At 46.6% G+C, this 22,865-nt stretch overlaps 1 protein-coding gene across 5 annotated transcripts in view; it reads right to left on the reverse strand.

Moving 5' to 3' along the window:
• The window catches only part of TENM1 (teneurin transmembrane protein 1), a 1,319,062-nt gene that overhangs the window by 420,798 nt on the left and 875,399 nt on the right, over positions 1-22,865 (reverse strand). For all 5 annotated transcript variants that reach the window (XM_073641092.1, XM_073641091.1, XM_073641090.1 and 2 more), the window contains one exon: positions 3,017-3,216. In XM_073641092.1, the coding sequence (XP_073497193.1) occupies positions 3,017-3,216 (200 nt within the window). The remainder of the gene's footprint in view (positions 1-3,016; positions 3,217-22,865) is intronic.

Here is a 22,865-nt window from a genome sequence, read left to right on the forward strand (position 1 = left end):
GCGTCTGAGTTACCAGCAGCTCCGACCATTGGTTCCTAGGGGTATTACGCAAAGTACCTCATGTATATATCTATATTTTAGAGGAGGTACATAGATATTTTTCTCTAAATGATTGCTTGTAGCAGAGTATTTAATGCCTATTGGTCTGTTATGCTGGATCGTAAGAATTTCTTATACTACTGTGCAATGACGGTGTAGGCTGCTTCACCTTGGGCATAGATCTTTAGCTGGATTTTATGTTTTTAGAAAGATATAGAGCCTCCACCACGACTGTCTTCTATCACTTGCTGTAAGTTATAGGCCCACATAATGTACTTATACATTCTCTTTTTCTTGTCTTATCCCCCCTTCCTTTAAAATGTAATGAGTAAAGATGAGCGAACCCAAACCTAAAACTTTGGGGTTCGTACTGGACAGTTAGTGTCCAGTGGTAAATGCCAAACACTGACTTCTCCCGGAAATTCGTTGCAATGTTCGGCGTTCTGGGGGAAGTCTGGGAGAGGAGAGAATATTTTCCAGCTCAAGAGTTCGGATCTCCATGGTTTTCAATAGCATTCGAGTTTCGGTTCAAGTTGGGGTAAAATTCTGGTGCACGAACCGAACTTCAGAATAAAATTTGGGTCGGTTACCAGAACCCAAACTTCCATGGGTCCGCTCAGTCCTAGTACTGAGGTTGTCCACCTTTGGGGAAAATTTTCTTAGCTTACTTAAATGCATGTAATTTAGGCTAAAAATCATTTTTGCAAATGGATTGCATTAAAATTTTTACACCGTTTGTCTTCCATAGCCTGTATATTGCACTTTCTATTGCTGGCTTTTAGAATGAGTTAACTGAGAATCCATCAGTATACTTATTCTGACAGGAGAGCTTGTAGCTTGTATCTTTTCTTTTAGCTGCTCTCAGCTGATTTATGACCACAGGATACAAATGGATATTCAGGGCAACACAAATCTTGTAAAAGCAAAACGATGCAAAAATTTTAATAAAACTCTTTTGCAAAATAAATTATTTTAGCCAAAATAAATGCATTTAAGTACAATAAAAAGTCCCCAAAAGTGGACAACGCCATTAGGGATTACATAAATCGCTATTGTAATCACTGTGTATACAATTCTACTCTACATACTGTATATACAGTACAGACCAAAAGTTTGGGCAAACCTCATTTAAAGATTTTTCTGTATTTTCATGACTATGAAAATTGTACATTCACACTAAAGGCATCAAAACTATGAATTAACACATGTGGAATTATATACTTAACAAAAAAGTGTGAAACAGCTGAAAATATATCTTATATTCTAGGTTCTTCAAAGTAGCCACCTTTGCTTTGATGACTGCTTTGCACACTCTTGGCATTCTCTTGATGAGCTTCAAGAGGTAGTCACCGGAAATGGTCTTCCAACAATCTTGAAGGAGTTCCCAGAGATGCTTAGCACTTGTTGGCCCTTTTGCCTTCACTCTGCGGTCCAGTTCACCCCAAACCATCTCGACTGGGTTCAGGTCTGGTGACTGTGGAGGCCAGGTCATCTGGCATAGCACCCCATCACTCTCCTTCTTGGTCAAATAGCCCTTATACAGCCTGGAGGTGTGTTTGGGGTCATTGTCCTGTTGAAAAATAAATGATGGTCCAACTAAACGCAAACTGGATGGAATAGCATGCCGCTGCAAGATGCTACGGTAGCCATGCTGGTTCAGTATGCCTTCAATTTTGAATAAATCCCCAACAGTGTCACCAGCAAAGCACCCCCACACCATCACACCTCCTCCTCCATGCTTCACGGTGGGAACCAGGCATGTATACTCCATCCGTTCACCTTTTCTGCGTCACACAAAGACACGGTGGTTGGAACCAAAGATCTCAAATTTGGACTCATCAGACCAAAGCACAGATTTCCACTGGTCTAATGTCCATTCCTTGTGTTCTTTAGCCCAAACAAGTCTCTTCTGCTTGTTGCCTGTCCTTAGCAATGGTTTCCTAGCAGCTATTTTACCATGAAGGCCTGCTGCACATAGTCTCCTCTTAACAGTTGTTGGTTGAAGAGATGTGTCTGCTGCTAGAACTCTGTGTGGCATTGACCTGGTCTCTAATCTGAGCTGCTGTTAACCTGCGATTTCTAAGGCTGGTGACTCGGATAAACTTATCCTCAGAAGCAGAGGTGACTCTTGGTCTTCCTTTCCTGGGGCGGTCCTCATGTGAGCCAGTTTCTTTGTAGCGCTTGATGGTTTTTGCAACTGCACTTGGGGACACTTTCAAAGTTTGCCCAATTTTTCGCACTGACTGATCTTCATTTCTTAAAGTAATGATGGTCACTCGTTTTTCTTTACTTAGCTGCTTTTTTCTTGCCATAATACAAATTCTAACAGTATATTCAGTAGGACTATCAGCTGAGTATCGACCAGACTTCTGCAAAACACAACTGATGGTCCCAACCCCATTTATAAGGCACACCTGTGAAGTGAAAACCATTTCCGGTGACTACCTCTTGAAGCTCATAAAGAGAATGCCAAGAGTGTGCAAAGCAGTCATCAAAGCAAAAGGTGGCTACTTTGAAGAACTTAGAATATAAGACATATTTTCAGTTGTTTCACACTTTTTTGTTAAGTATATAATTCCACATGTGTTAATTCATAGTTTTGATGCCTTCAGTGTGAATGTGCAATTTTCAAAGTCAGGAAAATACAGAAAAATCTTTAAATGAGAAGGTGTGTCCAAACTTTTGGTCTGTACTGTGTATGTATATAATATAAATTAGTTATAATAATCTTAGTGAATATAATACAGGCCTCGTGCTTTCCAAGCACAGCTCTGACATTAACATTCACATAACATGCTGGATTCTTCCGTTGCTACTATCTCAATATGTCAGATTTCAACCAATTAGTAAAGTAGAAATTGGACAGACATCTCCTCAGAATATTTAAGGTGCAGTAAAAATTTCCTTCAGTCATTATATTTAAAATATCCTTTGCTTCTATAGTAGCATCAGTAGGAGAGGAAAGCATATTAAGTACCTGTGTGTGTGTTGGTGGGATATTTCTTCTTCCGTAAATGCCAAGAAGGGAGTCTTTTGAGAATGAAACATTGAATTTTAAGTACATTGGATGGTGAATGGTAACCTGAAAACGCCAGAATAAACCGGGTTGGATAATCTGTTCAATCTGCTTCCCAATTTCCACCTCTCCAGAGTCGATTGCTTTACCTCTTTGATTCACTGCGGACACAAATGAAAGAGAGGGTGAAAATGCAACTCGACAATTCACCGGAAAGCATAGAATATAAATAGTGCCAGAATAAAATAAGTCAAAGGATTTGGAAGGGGTTCAGAAATAAGGTACACCTTAGTTCTTGTTGCTTTCTTTTAAGACTTGAAAGGAGTTATCCCGAACTATATTAATTTTTTACTGTAGACCAAAGAAGTCATACGCAAGTACTTGCTAACTACCTTCCTGTTCTGCCCAGCGCAGATCTCTGCCGGCACAGAGCGGTCACTGACAGAGCAGCAGCTTCTTTTTCGCCCTGCTCTGTTGACAGGCATGGCAGCTGAATTCATGCTGATTGACAGCTGTAACTGCTGGAAGCTGGCTGTCAATCGGTATGATGTCGACAGTCATGCCCTGTCGACAGAGCAGCCCAGAAGAAGAGGAGCTGCTCTGTTGACATGGAACAGATGAATCGCCACAGCTGATAGCTCTGAGCCGACACAGGATAGAACAGTCAGGTAGCTGCTAACTAGTTAGCAGCTACCCGCCTGTTAGGTTTTTGGTTCATAGTAAAAATTTATTTATTCCTGGATAATCACTTTAAAAGAAATTTAGAAATTTAGTTTGGCAATGTTTTTTTTTTTTTTGCATATCACGACCTGTAATAAAAAACAAAATTAGTAATCTTGCAATTTTCACACCGTGCACTGGAGCTTTTTTAACACAAGATCCACCAATCATAATAGGTGATTTCACAGCTGACCCCCGTCCCCTCTCTATACAATGATCTTTGCACACGCTCATTAGATGCTTCAATGCAAAAGATAGGGCGGAGGCAGTTTATTGCTGATAATGTAAAAGTGTATTCCCTGAAACATCAGGAAGTATGACTCTAAAAAAGCCACCAGGTTGAGTGTGATAAGTACAAGATTCTAATTTTTATTTTTAGCACAGATTATGTAAAAAACAAGACTTTTTAAAAAATACTGTACATTTAACATGCAAATCTAATTTAAACTATAGTTCAATTTCTGATGATTCATTCCCTTTAATAACTTCTGAGAGCAATGTCTGCTTGTAGATATTCAACACTAATACTTTTTGAGTACATTTAGGGCCAGATTAATGTTGGTGGAGGTTTCTAGAATAAAATATTTTGGTGAAGGTGTGAAAGTGAATTATTCTAACTAATTGTATATGTTAGTAAATACTGTTTGATATGTTGATAGGAAAAAGAGAAGGTAGAGGTAGTCTCTTGTTAAATTGGTGTCATGCACTTGTTGGGGAGGACCTGGCTGACATGATGTGTATCAAAATACGGGGTAACATTTTGGCTCAATGTAGCAGTTGGGTGTTAGACTATAAAGTATTATCTGACCCCAACTTTGATGTAAGCATCCCTTAGGTAACCAGAGACTGCACTAAGCCTTCGGTGGAGCACTGTAACTCTGAATAGAGTGGTAGAAAAAAAAATCTGACAAGTACGTCTGTAGAAAGAAACTCCCTTCTTTTGGAGTCCCACACAAATTTCCTTGCTCAAAGGGGTTGTCCACTACTTGATCAACCCCTACTTGATCTAAATGTTTGGTCCCGATAAAATAAAAAGTCTATACCCACCTCCAATGCCGTCTAGGTTCCCGTGGTGTCAGCACTCACTCTCCATAGGGTTCCTGTGCTGTTGTCGTGATATGTGACCCTGGTGCCCAATTAGTGCTGGTGTCACTGTCTCCACCTTCGGAAAAATCGAACATGGAGAGGAAGTCCAGTCTGCAACTGACCTCTGACTTCCTCTTCATGTTCAATTCGGCAGGAGGCGGGGCAAGTGACCCCAGCGCTGATTGGGTGCCAGCATCACGTGTCACAACAACAGCACAGGAGCCCCGTGGAGAGCGAATGCTGACACTGCGGGAGCCTTGACAGCATGGGAGGTGAGTATAGGCTTTTTTATTTTATCGTGACCAAACATTTAAATCAAGAAGGAGTTGTCCAAGTAGTGGACAACCCCTTTAAGCAAGGAAATCTGTGTGGGACTCCAAAAGAAGGGAGTTTCTTTCTACAGACGTACTTGTCTAAATATTTCTATATTTAGACAAGTACGTATACTAGTATACTATAGTATGTATACTAGTCAGAATTACAGTGCTCCACCGAAGGCTTTGTGCAGTCTCTGGGAATGGTGTCAGCGTGGGAGGTGAATATAAGCTTTTATTATTTTATCGGGGCCAAGCTTGGGATAAGACAAGGAGTTGTCCAAGTAGTTGACAACTTCTTTAACTTTCCGCTTGGCTAGACATATTCCGAGATGAGTGAAATGAGAAGACCAGCCATGATTCACCATTACTCTGTTGGGAGATTTTTATGGTATATGTGTCTTTTTGTGGCCAAGCAGTGTTTTTGATGTGAACTGCCGCTTGTCAATTGTTTTTCTAGCATGTTGCTATAATATATTGAATTTATATGGCGAGTCTGTAAAGAAATTTGTGCAATGGTAAGGTTGGACAGATCTGTAGCTTGCTCTTATAAGTGTGAAGAAAAGCCTGGAATGAAGTGTGTGATGGAGGCCACTATATTGTGAAGACCATAGCGTAATTGCCCTTTGTTTGCAGCCCACCCTATTTTCAACCCTAAAATAATTGATTTATAAGTAGTGTTGAGCCACCCCCGTAGTGTTCGAGTTCGGTTCGTCGAACACCCGTGTGTTCGCCGAACTGTTCGTCGAACTGTTCGTCGAACACCTTCGAACACCGTTAAAACCAATGGCAGGCAAACAAAAACACATAGAAACACATAGACACCTTCAAAGGTGTCCAAAAGCTGACAAACTGCTCAGAAGACACAACTAACACATGGAAAAGTGACAAGTACATATAGTCATGCGAAAAGAAAAGAGGTGGAGGAGTAAAAGGAGGGGGAGACACAGATATAGGCATGTCATGCCCTTCTAAAATCCAAAAAGTGAGAAGCCGACACGGCCAGTCCGTTCCTGCCTGTGCCACCTCTGAGTCGCCGGGTTTGTGCCAGAGCCGCGGTGGACCCTGACGGCCAGCCCCCCTATCCCAATACTGGTGCCTGTCCGCCGGTGGGTTGAGGCCCCCCACGGTGGGGGGGGGAGTAACATCTGCAGAAGAAAGACCATCTTCCAGCCAAACTAAGATGTCGACTTCTTTTCGTGGACAATGTGATACGATCCCATTCTTACGGACACGCCCATCGCTACAAATTCTAGATGAGGCACAAAAACAGCAGGTGCTTCAACGGATATCAAGTGCTCCTTCAAGTGGGCTCTCCATCACCTCAATTTCAACATCACAAATACTCCAGTCCTTGTCACCCCAATCGCACTTGCTTCCTCACAGCTCCCAAGTCTCCAGCTGCCCGTCTGAGTATGGGGTAACACAGATGGCTGAGTCTGCCCAGCTGTTTACTCATACTATAGCCTGGGAAACGGAGGTCTGCTCCAGAGCTTCTGTTAATCCAGATGAGGAAATGATCTGATCCGATGCCCAGAATCTTTAGAAGTTGGATCCAGGACCAGATGAAGAAGGTTCTGAGCATAATGTAGACCCTTGTTCCCAAACTGTAACTCCTGTTGGTGGAGACAATGATGAAGACGATGATGAGACTCAAATACCTGATTGGAGCGACAACTTGACTTTTCGGTCAGGGCAGGAAGAGGTTGGCTCTGAGGGCGACGGGTGTGATAACACACAGGGTGATGATGACGAGGTTGGAGATCCCACTTACTGTCAACCCACAGTCAGACAGTCGATGAGGTCAGCAGAGGAGGTGGAGGAGGATGTGACTAGCCCTGGGGATGGGGATGACTCGGTACCCGGGCATTTGCCTGGCCTTGGGAATGTCGCGGTGGTCGGCTCCCTGGCCCGTACCCTGGGGTCTCTCTTTAAAAGGGTGGATAATTGTTAATTTTATAAGAGTTCATGACGCCACCTGTGGTATCTGGTGACAAGCACCAGCGCTGCAGCAGTCCACTGAGGCCGGTGATAAGGCAGCTCGATGGTATAGCTCCCCACAGGTGGAGCTAGGTCTCAGGGCAGCGTATGCAGGGGGAATGCAGGACAGGCGAGACCCAGCTGGGTCAGAGCAAGAACGGGAACGGACACGGTAGTCACTTCAGTACCTTTTACTGGTGGAAATTCAGGCACATCCCGGAGCACTGTAGGGTGAAGGGTGCATATCAGGATCCTCCCTAATGAGTGGGTGTAGGACCTCCTGTTTCTTGCCTCTGCGTAGTAAGTTTCTGACCTGCCTGGAGCTAGGCCTAACTTTGTCTCTGTCCTGCGCTGGCTGACCTTGTGGTAGGGCCTTCTCTTGGAGTTCACGCTCCCAGTATGCGGGGCCTAAGCGTCTCCTGGCTCTGTTACATATCAGCACCTTAGCGATCCTGGGACTTGTAGTTCTCCAGGGATTCCGGTTATGCCTTACTGGGTCATAGAGATACCGGTAAGCTCGGATCCTGTGTCCGGTAAATGCTTCGGGGTGAGCTAGTTAAGCTCCTCTGCCCCTTATGTACTAACTCGCCACTCGCCTTCGGCCTACTCGGGCCCTCACTAGGCTATACACACTAACGGCAGTTTGCCGCGCTTCACTGATCTTACGGCACCGGCACACCTTAAGCTCTATCTGGGCTCCCTGAATCTAGCAAGCAGGAGCCTCGTGCTCCACTGCTGAACTATTAACTGCGTTCTCTAGACTAGACTGAGCTCCACTGCAGACTGACCTCTCTTAGGCTTCTCTACTGCAGGAACTCTTCAGAGGAACTGAATTGCCTAGCTCCACCTTCCCTATTTATATCCCTAACGGGCTCCCTCTGCTGGTCTGAGGTGGAAGGTGGAGATGTGTGAATGTTTATGGGGGCCTCTTGTGGAGGATTCCATCAATGCACTCTTGTAGGATCTGTGATACCAAGCACAGCGGGGCATCACAGATGCTATTGACGACGAGGTTAGGTTGCGCCTTAATGAACAGAGACGGAGTACTGGAAGCACATCAACAACTGCATCCTCAACCACAACTCTGCCTCTGACCACAAGTCGTAGTGGCTCTTCAGGTCACATGGGCTCTAAGCCTTGCATAGCCTGGGCATTTATTCAGATCGATAAGGATGACCCAACTCGTGTTATCTGTAATATTTGTCAGCAAAAGCTAAGTAGAGGCCAAAAAATACATAGTTTGAGTACTTCATGCATGTACCGTCACATGGATATGAAGCATAAGTTGCAGTGGGAAGCTCACTGTGCTACAATGCGGCCTAGCCGGCTGGGCCAACCACCGTCTGCCCCATCTTGTGCATCCGCAGCCTCTTCATCCTCTGTGACTGGGGGGACAGCAGTCACACATGTTTTTGGACGCAGACCTGCCACCTCTTTACCCGCAACAGCCAGTGTGATTGGCAGGTCGTCAGTTCATTGAGAAGTGGAAACACCTGTTAGTGTTGAGCGCTCTCCGACATCGAGAGCACCACCTTTGGATCAAGGCAACCTAATATGTCCGCCTGCATCTTCCTCACAGACCGGCAGTTGCCGGGGACACCCTACTCAACACCGTCTAAGCACAACAGCCAGCCCTCGGTCCCTTAGATGTGGAAAAGTAAAAGACCATTTCCTCCTAGCCATGAGAAAGCTAACAGGTTGAATTTCACCATCTGCAAGCTGTTGGCTACAGAAATGCTGCCTTTCCACCTGGAGGACACAGAGGATTTTCAAGACCTTATGTTCGTCACAGTTCCCCAGTACCAGATGCCCAGTCGGCACTACTTCTCAAAGAAAGGTGTGCCTGCGCTCCACTAGCATGTCGCACACAACATCACCGCTTCTTTGAGAAACTCTGTGTGTGACAGGGTGCACTTCACCACAGACACTTGGACGAGAAGGCATGGACAGGGGTGTTACATGTCGCTGACTGGGCACTGGGTAACTATGGTGACAGCAGGACAAGGGGCTGCTGTCCAAGTCTTACCGTCCCCACGAGTTGTGTGTTAATCCTCTTTATCTCGAACTTCCTCCACTGCTTCTGCCTCCTCAACCTCCTCTCGGTCCTCCACCTGCACCCAAAGCCTGTCTGGTAATGCCACCTGCTTTCTAACTGCGCAGAAGGAATCCTGCACACCTCCTTACTATGTTGGCAGCAGGGCTCAACGCATCAGTGTTTACTTTGAAATGTCTGGGAAATGTGAGTCACACAGCTGAGGAGTTTTGGTCAGCTCTGGAGACCCAGTTTCATGAAAGGTTGTCTCCACTGGACCTGCAACCAGGGAAGGCCATGTGCGACAATGCTGCAAACCTGGGTGCGGCACTTCGCCGGGGCAATGTCACACACGTGCCTTGTATGGCTCACGTGTTGAACCTGGTTGTTCAGCAATTTTTAGCCCACTATCCCAGACTAGATGGCCTTCTGCAGAGTGCACGGTCGCTGTGTGCTCACTTCCGCCGTTCGCATCCCGCAGTTCAACGACTTACATCTCTACAGAAGTCGTTGGGCCTGCCAGTTCACCGGCTGAAATGCGATGTGCCGACATGGTGGAATTCAACTCTGCACATGTTGCAGCAACTGTGGCAGCACCGACAAGCCCTGGTGCAATACGTTCTGACGTATAGCCTGGGCCAACGAGATCCAGAGGTGGGGCAAATCACGCTGGAGGAGTGGTCTCAGATCAGGGACCAATGCACCCTTCTGCACAGTCTTGAAATGGCGACGAAGATGTTTAGTGCTGACGATGCCATTATCAGCATGACTATTACGATGATTTACATGCTGGAGCACATGTTAAACAGAATTCGGAGTCAGGTGGTGGGACAAGAGGAGGTGGAGGAAGTAGAGGAGGAGTCGTATGCGGAAGGGATAACATCTCCAAGGTCCAGACGGTTGGCAGCACCAAGGCGGCAGGTATGGGAGGGTGGGGGAGAGGGATTAACCAGGGCGCATGGTAGCAGCCAAACTGTTGAGGAATGTGCAGGAGCCGAGGAAGAAGTGGAGGACGAACTGGCAATGGGCATGGAAGACTCATCAGATGAGGGAGACCTTGATCACATTTCTGTTGTGCGAGGTTGGAGGGAGAGGGCAGAGGAAGGAAGCATGATTATTACCTCGCTACCAACACAACAAGGACTTGGTCCTTCTGGATGCGCAAGACACATGAGTGCATTCTTGCTGCACTACCTGCAACATGACCCCCGGATTGTCAGAATTCGAAGTAATCCCGACTACTGGGTTGCCACACTCTTAGATCCCCGGTACAAAAGTATATTTGCCGAAATAATTCCTGCCATAAAAAGGTATTGACGAATGCAGGAGTATCTGTTGCAGAATCTTACATGTGCTTTTCCACAAAACACCAGTGGTGCATGTAGTGAATCTCACAGTTCTAACTTGCCAACGGTGGGACTGTCGAGTCTTCATCACTCAAACAGTAACAGTAACACAGTATCTGCTGGTAACAGCAATTTTGTGGAATTGTTTCACCACTTTTTTAGACCATCCTTTGCAAGGCCACAGGAGACAAGAAGTCTGACACATAGTCAATGCCTAGAGAGGATGGTACAGGAGAATCTCCAAGTGAACATCGAAGCCATGACTGTGTCACTTGTCCCTTGCTCATTTTGGTATTCCAATCTTGAAAAATCGCCGGAGCTCGCCACTCACGCCTTGGAGATCTTGTCATGCCATGCAGCCAGCGTTCTCTCTGAACGTGTGTTCAGCGCTGCTGGTGGTGTGCTGACAGATAAGCGCACGCGGCTGTCCACTGAGAATGTAGACAGACTCACGTTCATAAAGATGATCAAATCATGGATTCGCAAGGACATTTCTACCCCTGTGTCATCCTTGGGAGACTAAAAGCTTGGGGATTTGGTAAAATCACCTCACCAACCGTTTTAAGCAACAGTGGGGCAATTGATGCCACTTAACCCTAGAACGCATGACCATAAAAATCTACACTTTCACATACCTGGGGCCCTTTAGGCCCGTGTGCAAATAACATGGAATAACTCAAACTCAAATGACAAACAACTATATACATGAAGAATACCTAGAGTTTCAAAATTCTAACTAAAGCAATCTTGCAGAAAATAGAAAACAATTAACTGGGGGGGCCTGCAAGGCCACAGGTATGCGTTCTAGGGTTAAGTGGTGTCTGTGCCACAATTTTGGGAGTCCGCTTGCTGTGTCTTACGTGACGTTGGCATCGTCAATTCCAGGTGGGTTGGGTCGCACCCCCCCCTTTTAACTGTAAGAAACTATATACACTATGGCTTGGGGTAACACAGATGGTTGAGTCTGAAGAGCTGTTTACTCAGAGGTCTGCTCCAAATCTTCAGTGTCTGCTAGTCAGCGTAGAATTTTTAACTGCATCTAGCCTAGGCAATACTTTGGGCGTAGTAGCCCAGCTGCGAAGCAAGCTGCACCGCCTGTGTATCTAATAAGAATTTTTAAATTAATCTAGCCTAGGCAGACTGTGGGGACCCCCAACCAAACCCAGATGCTCAGCCCCCCTACCGCCCCCCTTTCATGGACAACCCAATAATGTAACTCTTACAATAGGATGGGTGAGGATCGGTCACAGCTTTATTAACTCTTTATACTCATTCCATTAGAAAGGCATTTTATTTCTAAAATAATTCAGCTTGTTGCAGCATGCCCTGGGTCCCCACTCCGGCAAGTTCGCCAACAAGTGTAACTCTCCAACATGTCCTTTCTATTTCCAGGCCACGGAGGATCCAGCGTACTCGTATGCAGGACTCTGACCCCCACCCATCACTCTTAACGCTTGTTCCACTCCGTCCTGGAGTCCTGACAGGAATATGTCCAGTCCAATATCTATTAAGTGAACACCGTCGGGCCGTATGAGGCCTGCTTTATCTCCTTCCAGTTGTCGGTGTCGTATCACTACACCGCCTCTGTCTCTTCTAAATTTTGCCATCCGAATATTTATTACCCGCCTTGTCCATTCGATGGCCGTGATGTCTCGCGCACCTTGCCATACCGCTATCGGCACAATCTCTGACCATACTATAGCTAATTTTGTGAAAAATTCTCTGAAGCACTCAGTGTCTAGTTTCATTATTGCCATTAGTTATGCGCTCTTGTGATGACCTAGGTTGTTTCCCCCGGCCTGTATGACTAAGATGACCGGACCTCTTGCCTCTTTCCCTACCTTGATTACCTCCATTAGTACCTGTGGCCATAGCAGGCCTCTAATACCTCTCCAGTTGAAATATGTGTTATGAAACTCTAATTTCCTCCCGCTTGGGCGGACTTTCGCCTTTTTTTGTGCCCAATATATATACGAGTGGCCTATCACTCACACTGTTAGCTTAGCGTCACCTGTAAAAGAAACAAACCACGTTAGGATTAGAGATGAGCGTTGTTCTACTCGAACTGTTCGCCAATCTCAAATTCGAGCTGTTTTGGGCGGTGTTCGAGCCGGTCGGCGAACACGAACAATTTGAGAAAAATTCGGCTGTTCGAGGTTATGTTCGATAACTGTTCATGCACCAAAATCATAACTGGATTTTTTCTCAGTAATGATGAAAATTAATGTTAATACGCAGTTTGAGTGTACAGCGGGGCGGGGGGAGGGGCAGGGGATGGATCTCTGCAGGAACAATGAAGATCTCCATTTTTTTTTCTCTTTCCCGCATTTGCAGTGGGGAGGTGCAATCTGTCAGCCTATCAGCAGCGCACACACGGAGCGAAGTGCTTTTTTTCACACAAGCAAGGGCATGTGTGATTGGCAGTGTATGTCACATGTCCTTGCCCTATAAGACCAAGCCATTTTCCCCGTCGCCACCATTTTCTCACTGCTGCAGCTGCGTGTTAGACGGCACCGCTGTTGCTGTGTGTGCTATACCTTGTTAATTTCAAGCCAATTTTCGCACAAATATACAGATAGCTTGGGAGTAGGGAATAGTTGTGATTGCAGTCCTTTTAAGGACTAGGTTACAGCATTTCCTACGACTTTTATCAGGGAGGTCTGTGCTCTTAAATAGGTTGTGGGAGTAAAGACTAATTGTAATTGGAGTCCTTTTCAGGACTAGGTTACATGAGTTCCTATCAGTTTTTGCCAGGCAGGTCTGTGCCAGTGCTGTGCAAGTTTTTTTCACAGCATTTGGCTGAATCTAGCAAAGCTAATCCTTTTTGGCCTACTGCAGAGTGTGTTAGTCAGTGGAGTAGCCTATCTGTGTATAGAATACCAATTTTTTTACTGCACCTAGTGAAGTAAAATCTTTTGGGCATAGCATCATTCTATTAGTCCATCTATACTGACCTCCATCAGGTTGCAAACTGAATATAATTTTTTTCTGCATCTAGCTCTGAAAAAATATTTGGGCTTCTAGCGGTGTGTGGGACTTGGTCTATTAGTCCATCTATACTGACCTCCATCAGGTTGCAAATTAAAAATAATTTTTTTCTGCATCTAGCTCTGAAAAAATATTTGGGCTTCTAGCAGTGTGTGGGACTTGGTCTATTAGTCCATCTATACTGACCTACATCAGGTTGCAAATTAAAAATTATTTTTTTCTGCATCTAGCTCTGAAAAAATATTTGGGCTTCTAGCGGTGTGTGGGACTTGGTCTATTAGTCCATCTATACTGACCTCCATCAGGTTGCAAATTAAAAATATTTTTTTTCTGCATCTAGCTCTGAAAAAATATTTGGGCTTCTAGCAGTGTGTGGGACTTGGTCTATTAGTCCATCTATACTGACCTCCATCAGGTTGCAAATTAAAAATTATTTTTTTCTGCATCTAGCTCTGAAAAAATATTTGGGCTTCTAGCAGTGTGTGGGACTTGGTCTATTAGTCCATCTATACTGACCTCCATCAGGTTGCAAATTAAAAATAATTTTTTTCTGCATCTAGCTCTGAAAAAATATTTGGGCTTCTAGCGGTGTGTGGGACTTGGTCTATTAGTCCATCTATACTGACCTCCATCAGGTTGCAAATTAAAACTAATTTTTTTCTGCATCTAGCTCTGAAAAAATATTTGGGCTTCTAGCAGTGTGTGGGACTTGGTCTATTAGTCCATCTATACTGACCTCCATCAGGTTGCAAATTAAAAATAATTTTTTTCTGCATCTAGCTCTGAAAAAATATTTGGGCTTCTAGCAGTGTGTGGGACTTGGTCTATTAGTCCATCTATACTGACCTCCATCAGGTTGCAAATTAAAAATAATTTTTTTCTTCATTTATCTCTGAAAAAATATTTGGGCTTCTAGCAGCGTGTGGGACTTGTTCTATTAGTCCATCTATACTGACCTCCATCAGGTTGCAAATTAAAAATAATTTTTTTCAGCATCTAACCCAGCCAATAGTTTTGGCCTAATACCACAGTTTGGCCACTCAGCTCTGCTCGGTTACCATCCATTGTTTTTTTGTTCAAACAACTCCAGAGTTGTGAATTAGTTAACCACCAAAATGAGTGGAAAAAGGCCTGCTGCTGGTGGAAAGGGGAATAGGCGTGTTGGGAAGGGGAAAAAAGGTTGTGTCCGTGGGGTAGGTGCAGAAGAAAGACCATCTTCCAGCCAAACTAAAATGTCTACTTCTTTTAGCGGACAATGTGATAAGATCCCTTTCTTACGGCCACGCCAATCGCTACAAATTCCAGATGAGGCACAAAAACAGCAGGTGCTTCAACGGATATCAAGTGCTCCTTTAAGTGGGCTCTCCTCCACATCAACTTCAACATCACAAATACTCCAGTCCTCAAAGGTGTCACCCAAATCGCACTTGCTTCCTCACAGCTCCCAAATCTCCAGCTGCCCGTCTGAGTGTGAGGTAGAACAGATGGTTGAGTCTGCAGAGCTGTTTACTCATACTATAGCCTGGGAATCAGAGGTCGACTCCAGCGCTTCTGTGAATCCAGACGAGGAAATGATCTGCACTGATGCCCAGAATCTTTATGAGTCGGATCCAGGACCAGACGCAGAAGGTTCTGACCATAATGTAGACCCTCATTCCCAAACTGTAACTCCTGTTGGTGGAGACAATGAGGAAGACGATGATAAGACTCAAATACCTGATTGGAGCGACAACTTTAGTTTTTTGTCAGGGCAGGAACAGGTTGGCTCTGAGGACGACGGGTGTGATAACGCACAGGGTGATGATGATGAGGTCGGAGATCCCACTTACTGTCAACCCACAGTCAGCCAAGAGATGAGGTCAGCAGAGGAGGTGGAGGAAGATGCTAGTGACGACGAGGTCAGGTTGCGCCTTCCTGGACAGAGACGTAGTACTGGAAGCACGTCAACAACTGCATCCTCAAACACAACTCTGCCTCTCACCACAAGTCGTGGTGGCTCTTCAGGTCGCATGGGTGCTAAGCCTTGCATAGCCTGGGCATTTTTTCAGATCGATAAAGATGACCCAACTCGTGTTATCTGTAACATTTGTCAGCAAAAGCTAAGTAGAGGCCAAAAAATACATAGTTTGAGTACTTCATGCATGAACCGGCACATGGACATGAAGCATAAGTTGCAGTGGGAAGCTCAGTGTGCTACAATGCGGCCTAGCCGGCCGGGCCAATCACCGTCTGCCATATCTTGTGCATCCGCGGCCTCTTCATCCTCTGTGACTGGGGGGACAGCAGTCACACCTGTTTTGGGGCGCAGACCTGCCACCTCTTTACCCGCAACAGCCAGCGTGATTGGCAGGTCATCATTTTCTTTGGAGGTGGTAACACCAGCTGGTGTTGAGCGCTGTCCGACATCGATAGCACCACCTTTGGATCAAGGCAACCTAACATGTCCGCCTGCATCTTCCTCACAGACCGGCAGTTTGCCGGGGACACCCTTATCAACCCCGTCTAAGCACAATAGCCAGCCCTCGGTCCCTCAGATGTGGACAAGTAAAAGACCATTTCCTCCTAGCCATGAGAAAGCTAAGAGGTTGAATTTCACCATCTGCAAGCTCTTGGCTACAGAAATGCTGCCTTTCCGCCTGGTGCACACAGAGGATTTTCGAGACCTTATGTCCGTCGCAGTGCCCCAGTACCAGATGCCCAGTCGGCACTACTTCTCAAAGAAAGGTGTGCCTGCGCTCCACCAGCATGTCGCACACAACATCACCGCTTCTTTGAGAAACTCTGTGTGTGACAGGGTGCATTTCACCACAGACACTTGGACGAGTAGGCATGGACAGGGGCGTTACATGTCGCTGACTGGGCACTGGGTAACTATGGTGACAGCAGGACAAGGGGCTGCTGTCCAAGTCTTGCCGTCCCCACGAGTTGTGCGTCAATCCTCTTTATGTCAAAGTTCCTCCACTGCTTCTGCCTCCTCAACCTCCTCTCGGTCTTCCACCTGCACCCAAAGCCTGTCTGGTCATGCCACAAGCTTTCTAACTGCGCAGAAGGGATCCTGCACACCTCCTTACTATGCTGGCAGTAGGGCTCAACGTCATCAGGCGGTTTTTACATTGAAATGTCTGGGAAATGTGAGTCACACAGCTGAGGAGTTGTGGTCAGCTCTGGAGAACCAATTTCATGAATGGTTGTCTCCACTGGACCTGAAACCAGGGAAGGCCGTGTGCGACAATGCTGCAAACCTGGGTGCGGCCCTTCGCCGGGGCAATGTCACACACGTGCCTTGTATGGCTCACGTGTTGAACCTGGTTGTCCAGCAATTTTTAGCCCACTATCCCAGACTAGATGGCCTTCTGCAGAGGGCACGGTCGCTGTGTGCTCACTTCCGCCGTTCGCATCCCGCAGCTCAGCGACTTACATCTCTACAGAAGTCGTTGGGCCTGCCACTTCACCGGCTAAAATGCGATGTGCCTACCCGGTGGAATTCAACTCTGCACATGTTGCAGCGACTGTGGCAGCACCGACAAGCCCTGGTGCAATACGTTCTGACGTATAGCCTGGGCCAACGAGATTCAGAGGTGGGGCAAATCACGCTGGAGGAGTGGTCTCAGATCAGGGACCTATGCACCCTTCTGCACAGTTTTGAAATGGCGACGAAGATGTTTAGTGCTGACGATGCCATTATCAGCATGACTATTCCGGTGATTTACATGCTGGAGCACATGTTAAACAGAATTCGGAGTCAGGTGGTGGCACAAGAGGAGGTGGAGGAAGTAGAGGAGGAGGAGTTGTATGCGGAAGGGCTAACATCTGCAAGGTCCAGACGGTCGGCAGCACCAAGGCGGCAGGCATGTGAGGGTGGGGGAGATGGTTTTACCAGGGTGCATGGTAGCAGCCAAACTAGTGAGGAAGGTGCAGGAGCCCAGGAAGAAGTGGAGGACGAACTGATGGAAGACTCATCAGATGAGGGAGACCTTGATCACATTTCTGTTGTGCGAGGTTGGGGGGAGAGGACAGAGGAAGGAAGCATGATTGTTACCTCGCCACCAACACAACAGGGACTTGGTGCTCCTGGATGCGCAACACACATGAGTGCCTTCTTGCTGCACTACCTGCAACATGACCCTCGAATTGTGAGAATTAGAAATAATCCTGACTACTGGGTTGCCACACTGTTAGATCCCCGGTACAAAAGTAAATTTGCAGAAATTATTCCTGCCATAGAAAGGGATGCACGCATGCAGGAGTATCAGCAGAGACTGTTGCAGAATCTTACATGTGCTTTTCCACAAAATACCAGTGGTGCACGTAGTGAATCTCACAGTTCCAACTTGCCAACCGTGGGACCGTCAAGTGTTCAGCACTCAAACCGTAACAGAACCACAGTATCTGCTGGTAACATCAATTTTGCGGAATCATTTCACCACTTTTTTAGCCCATCCTTTGCAAGGCCACAGGAGACAAGAAGTCTGACACATAGTCAACGCCTAGAGACGATGGTACAGGAGTATCTCCAAGTAAACATTGAAGCCACGACTGTGTCACTGGACCCTTGCTCTTTTTGGGCTTCCAATCTGGATAAATGGCCGGAGCTAGCCACTTACGCCTTGGAGATCTTGTCATGCCCCGCAGCCAGCGTTCTGTCTGAACGTGTGTTCAGCGCTGCTGGTGGTGTGCTGACAGATAAGCGCACGCGGCTCTCCACTGATAATGTAGACAGACTCACGTTCATAAAGATGAACAAATCATGGATTCGAAACGACTTTTCTACCCCTGTGTCATCCTGGGGAGAGTAAAAGCTTGATGATTGGTTAAAATCACCCTACCAACCGTTTTAAGCTTTCAAATTACTAATCATGTTTATCTGTATCTTGACTGGAAAATAATTTGGGCTTTGTAGCAGTGTGCAGCACTGATCCTATTAGGGCATCTATACTAAAGCTTCACCAGATTTAAAATTAAAAATAATTTTTAGCTGCATCTAGCCCGGAAAATAATTTTGGGGCTCCGAGATGCGCAAGGCACATAAGTGCCTTCTTGCTGCACTACCTGCAGCATGACCCTCATATTGTCAGAATTCGAAGTAATCATGACTACTGGGTTGCCACACTCTTAGATCCCCCAAACTTTTCGATCAACCTTTTCATTTTAATAAAGACCAAAAAAATGGTCATTTTTGAAATTATAAGCATTAGCAGGTTGTTAGAAACTGAAATCAAACAGTTTTCAACTCAAAACTTTATTCTAGGTGATGTTACATTTTCACATAGGACCCCTTGTTCGAAAGGAGCTTCTGAACTCTCTCGTCCATTGAATTTGTCAGGTTTTGGATGGTTTCTGCTTCAATTGTTTTGCATGAGGACAGAATACCCTCCCAGAGCTGTTGCTTAGATGTGAACTGCCTCTCGCCATCATAGACACTCCTTTTAATGATGCTCCAAAGGTTCTGAATGGGGTAGAGGTCAGGGGAGCATGGGGGTCACACCATAAGTTTGTCCCCTTTTATGCCCATATCAGCCAGAGATGCAGATGTTTTATGTGCAGCATGAGATGGTGCATTATCATGCAGAAAAATGATCTTGCTGTGAAATACACGGTTCTTCTTCTTGAACCATGGCAGGAAGTGCTGTTTGAGAAAATCCACATACATTATGGAGTTCATCTTTAGCGCCTTCAGGGATCCTAAAGGGGCCGACAATCTCTCTCCCCATGATTCCAGCCCAAAACATTACTCCACCTCTTCCTTGTTGGCGCTGTAGCCGTGTTTGCGTGGGGTGTCCATCAACCAGCCATCCTCCACTCCATCCATCTGGACCATCAAGCGCTGCACGGCACTCATCCGTGAACAAAACAGTTTTGAAATCAGTCTTCATGTAATGTTTGGCCCACTGGAGCCGTTTCTGCTTGTGTGAAGTGGATAGAGGAGGTCGACAGGATGGCGCATGCACAGCTGCAAACCTCTGAAGGACCCTGCATCTTGTTGTTCGGGGGACGTTGGAGGCACAAGCAGCTTCAAAAACTTGTCTGCTGCTATGACAAGGCTTTTTTGCCGCTGCTCTTTCAACCTGACGTAATTGCCTGTAGGAAAGAGTCCTCAATTTGCCCTTATCAGCACGCACACGTGTGTACTGTGAATCAGCTACATACTTCTTGATTGCCAGGACACTTCATCCTGATCATCGCACAATGTTGATTGTAGTCATGCCTTGACCTAAACACTCCACAATTTGTTGCTTCTCAGCAGCCGACACATCCTTTTTCTTTCCCATTTTGGCAGAAAATGTAGGCTGCTTAATAATGTGAGAGAGCCTTCTTAAGTAGTCTTGCCTTTCATTGGACACACCTGCCAAACTAATTAGCACAGGTGTCTGCAATTGCTTACAGTGATATAAAGAGCCCTGACACACATCACCATCAATGAGTTTAACTGACAAACAAACAAATTCTTCCCTTATCACTCCTAAACACTTTTTGTATAATAATTTGGAACGCAGTGTACATGTGCTTTTCCACAAAACACCAGTGGTTCACGTAGTGAATCTTACAGTTCTAACTTGCCAACCGTGGTCTGTATGGAGTTGTTCAATAAAGGGCCCAAAATTAAGATAACATAGATGGGAGAGGTCTCTATGAATAGGAATTCCTAAGTATTTGATACCCTGTGAGGGCCAGGCAAAGGGAAAGTTGGACTGGATGGAATCCTATATGGATTTGGGGAGGGAGACATCGAGGGCCTCAGACTTCGCTGCATTGATTTTAAAATTTTACCATGTAACAAAGTGATCTATTTCAGCCATAACAGCATGGATGGATATATGTGATTGAGTGATATATACTAGGACATCATCAGCAAATAGAGAGCACTTGTACTCGGTGCCTCCCACCTCAATCCACCTAATATTGGGGTTATGGCGAATTGATGAGAGCAGGTGCTCCGTCACTAGGATGTATAAGAGAGGGGACAGAGGACATCACTGCCTTGTCCCATTGGTGATTGTGAAAGGTGATGAAAATGTTCTGACGCACCCCCTGGGCCTTGGGACACCCGGAGCCGGACCCTTTTCGGTGGATGCTGGTGGTTGTAGTCTTCGTGGCGGCGACCCAGTTCCGTGGCTCAGGGCGGTCAAACCAGTGGCGGAACTATTTATGTGGTTTTCATGTTTAAATGTCTGACTACGCCACCCGTGGATTGCGGTCAGAGTGAACCGCCGCTACAGGGCAGACCACTGAGGCTGGTGTTGTGGGTGCAGCAGAGCGTAGCATAACTCCCCACGGGAGGAGTATAGCCTCAGGGCAGTGTATGCGGAGGATGGGGGTGATGGTGCAGGGCAGCAGCAGTAACGACACGGAGTCAGTGATGCAGTTCAGGGCCTTTACTCACAGTTCTTATTATCCAGACCACGTCTGCAGGTAACGGCTGCCCACGTCGTACTGTGCTCACCAGGTGAGGGGCTCAGACAACTCCCAGATAACTTTGGAGCACTTCACAGGACCCCCTTTGTGTGTCCTTTGTCTGGCCTTTCTTACCAACACTTCTGTCCGGCTGCCTCGGGCCTCCTCTTGGTAAACTTGGCGCCAGTTTCCCTGACCCTATGTGGTGCCTTCCTAGCGGATGTAGCGAGGGGCTGCGCCACATAAAATGTCAGAGCCTCCGGTTTCTAGCTGAGGGTCGTTTCCTGCCTCCACTAGTTCGGGGACCGGTCTCCCCCTTTGGCCTGACCCCTCCACGCAGGTGGATTCGGGCGTGCGGTGGCGACTCGCCCGTCCGCACCCCTGGGATCCCTTCATTCCTCGTTCCTGGAGCCTTCTCCGCTCCTCTTCCTTCCTTCTCCCTCTTCCAGGCCTGGGCCTCTGTTACTAGGCCCGCCTCCGGAGCAGAGCTCATGCAGAGCCCCTGCTCCCTGACACTTCTGCTCAGACTTCTCTGCACTGAACTAAGATGGTGCCCACCTTTTATACTCCCTTCTCAATGCACCCAGGAACTGCTTCCTCCCTGCTCCTGCACTACAGGGTTCCCCTTCCTCAGTGTTCCCTCCCCCCACTCCAGCCAGGGACAGGGACTGTCGTGCCCATCTCAGGGGCATATTGGTCGCCCTGCCCCACGGCAATGTGGTGTAATGCATGCAGGTGTCGGGTCCTGATCCACACTCCATCCTTACCTGAGAGTGAGATATCACACCTCTGGGTGAGGTGCAATACGTCTTTAGCAACCGAGCCCTCAGGGTGCTACAGTTCCATTTATCTTCAGCCTAGGTGACGTATTGCGATACAGGGCCGTGATTTTGGCTATAAAAGGGTCCCCTAGACCCCTACCCCAAGCTTTTTAAGAGAATCATATATGGCGTGCCAGGAGACTCTATGGAATGCTTTCTCAGCATCCAACGAGAGTATCTAATTACAAATTTTTAACTGCATCTAGCCCAGGAAATACTTTGTGCCTAGTAGCAGTGTCTGCTAGTAAGCGGATTATCCCGGCTGTTAAGCAAGCTGCACCACCTGTAGTTTAGACACTTAATTTTTTCAAAGGAAATGCTTCGGGACCATGGGATACTTAGTGAAGAGCATCAGGAGGCACCCCAAGGCATAGGGGCTGGGACTGGCAGTAGGATGCCTTGCGGTGGACAGCCGAGCTCGATCCTTATAAAAGCTTTTTAACTGCAGCAGCTTTAGTGGACGCTACTGGAGCTGGAATTACCGCGGCTGCTGGCATGAGACTTGCCCTCCAATAGATCCTTGTAAATGGATTTAAAGTGTATTCATTCAAATTAGAGAGACAATTTAAATTAAAAAGCTTAGAGCTGCCTCCACCACAGGGGGGCTCGCTCGACCCACCAGCGGACAGGCACCAGTATTGGGAGAGGGGGGCTGGCCGTCAGGGTTCACCGCGGCTCTGGCACAAACCCGGCGACACGGAGGTGGCACGGGCAGGAGCGGACTGGCCGTGTCGGCTTCTCACTTTTTGGATTTTAGAAGGGCATGACATGCCTATATCTGTGTCTCCCCCTCCTTTTACTCCTCCACCTCTTTTATTTTCGCATGACTATATGTACTTGTCACTTTTCCATGTGTTAGTTATGTCTTCTGAGCAGTTTGTCAGCTTTTGGACACCTTTGAAGGTGTTTTCTATGTGTTTCTATGTGTTTTTGTTTGCCTGCCATTGGTTTTAACGGTGTTCGAAGGTGTTCGACGAACAGTTCGACGAACAGTTCGGCGAACACACGGGTGTTCGACGAACCGAACCGAACTCGAACACTACGGGGGTGGCTCAACACTAGTTAGGATAACAAGTCCGGTCTTATGTATCTCGCCAAACACGTGGATCGCCATCTCCCTATCCTCTGAAC

This window comes from Phyllobates terribilis, unplaced genomic scaffold (genome assembly GCF_046119375.1).
Source record: "Phyllobates terribilis strain yellow unplaced genomic scaffold, ASM4611937v1 Scaffold_7__3_contigs__length_470593459, whole genome shotgun sequence".
Taxonomy (NCBI): Eukaryota; Metazoa; Chordata; class Amphibia; order Anura; family Dendrobatidae; genus Phyllobates; species Phyllobates terribilis.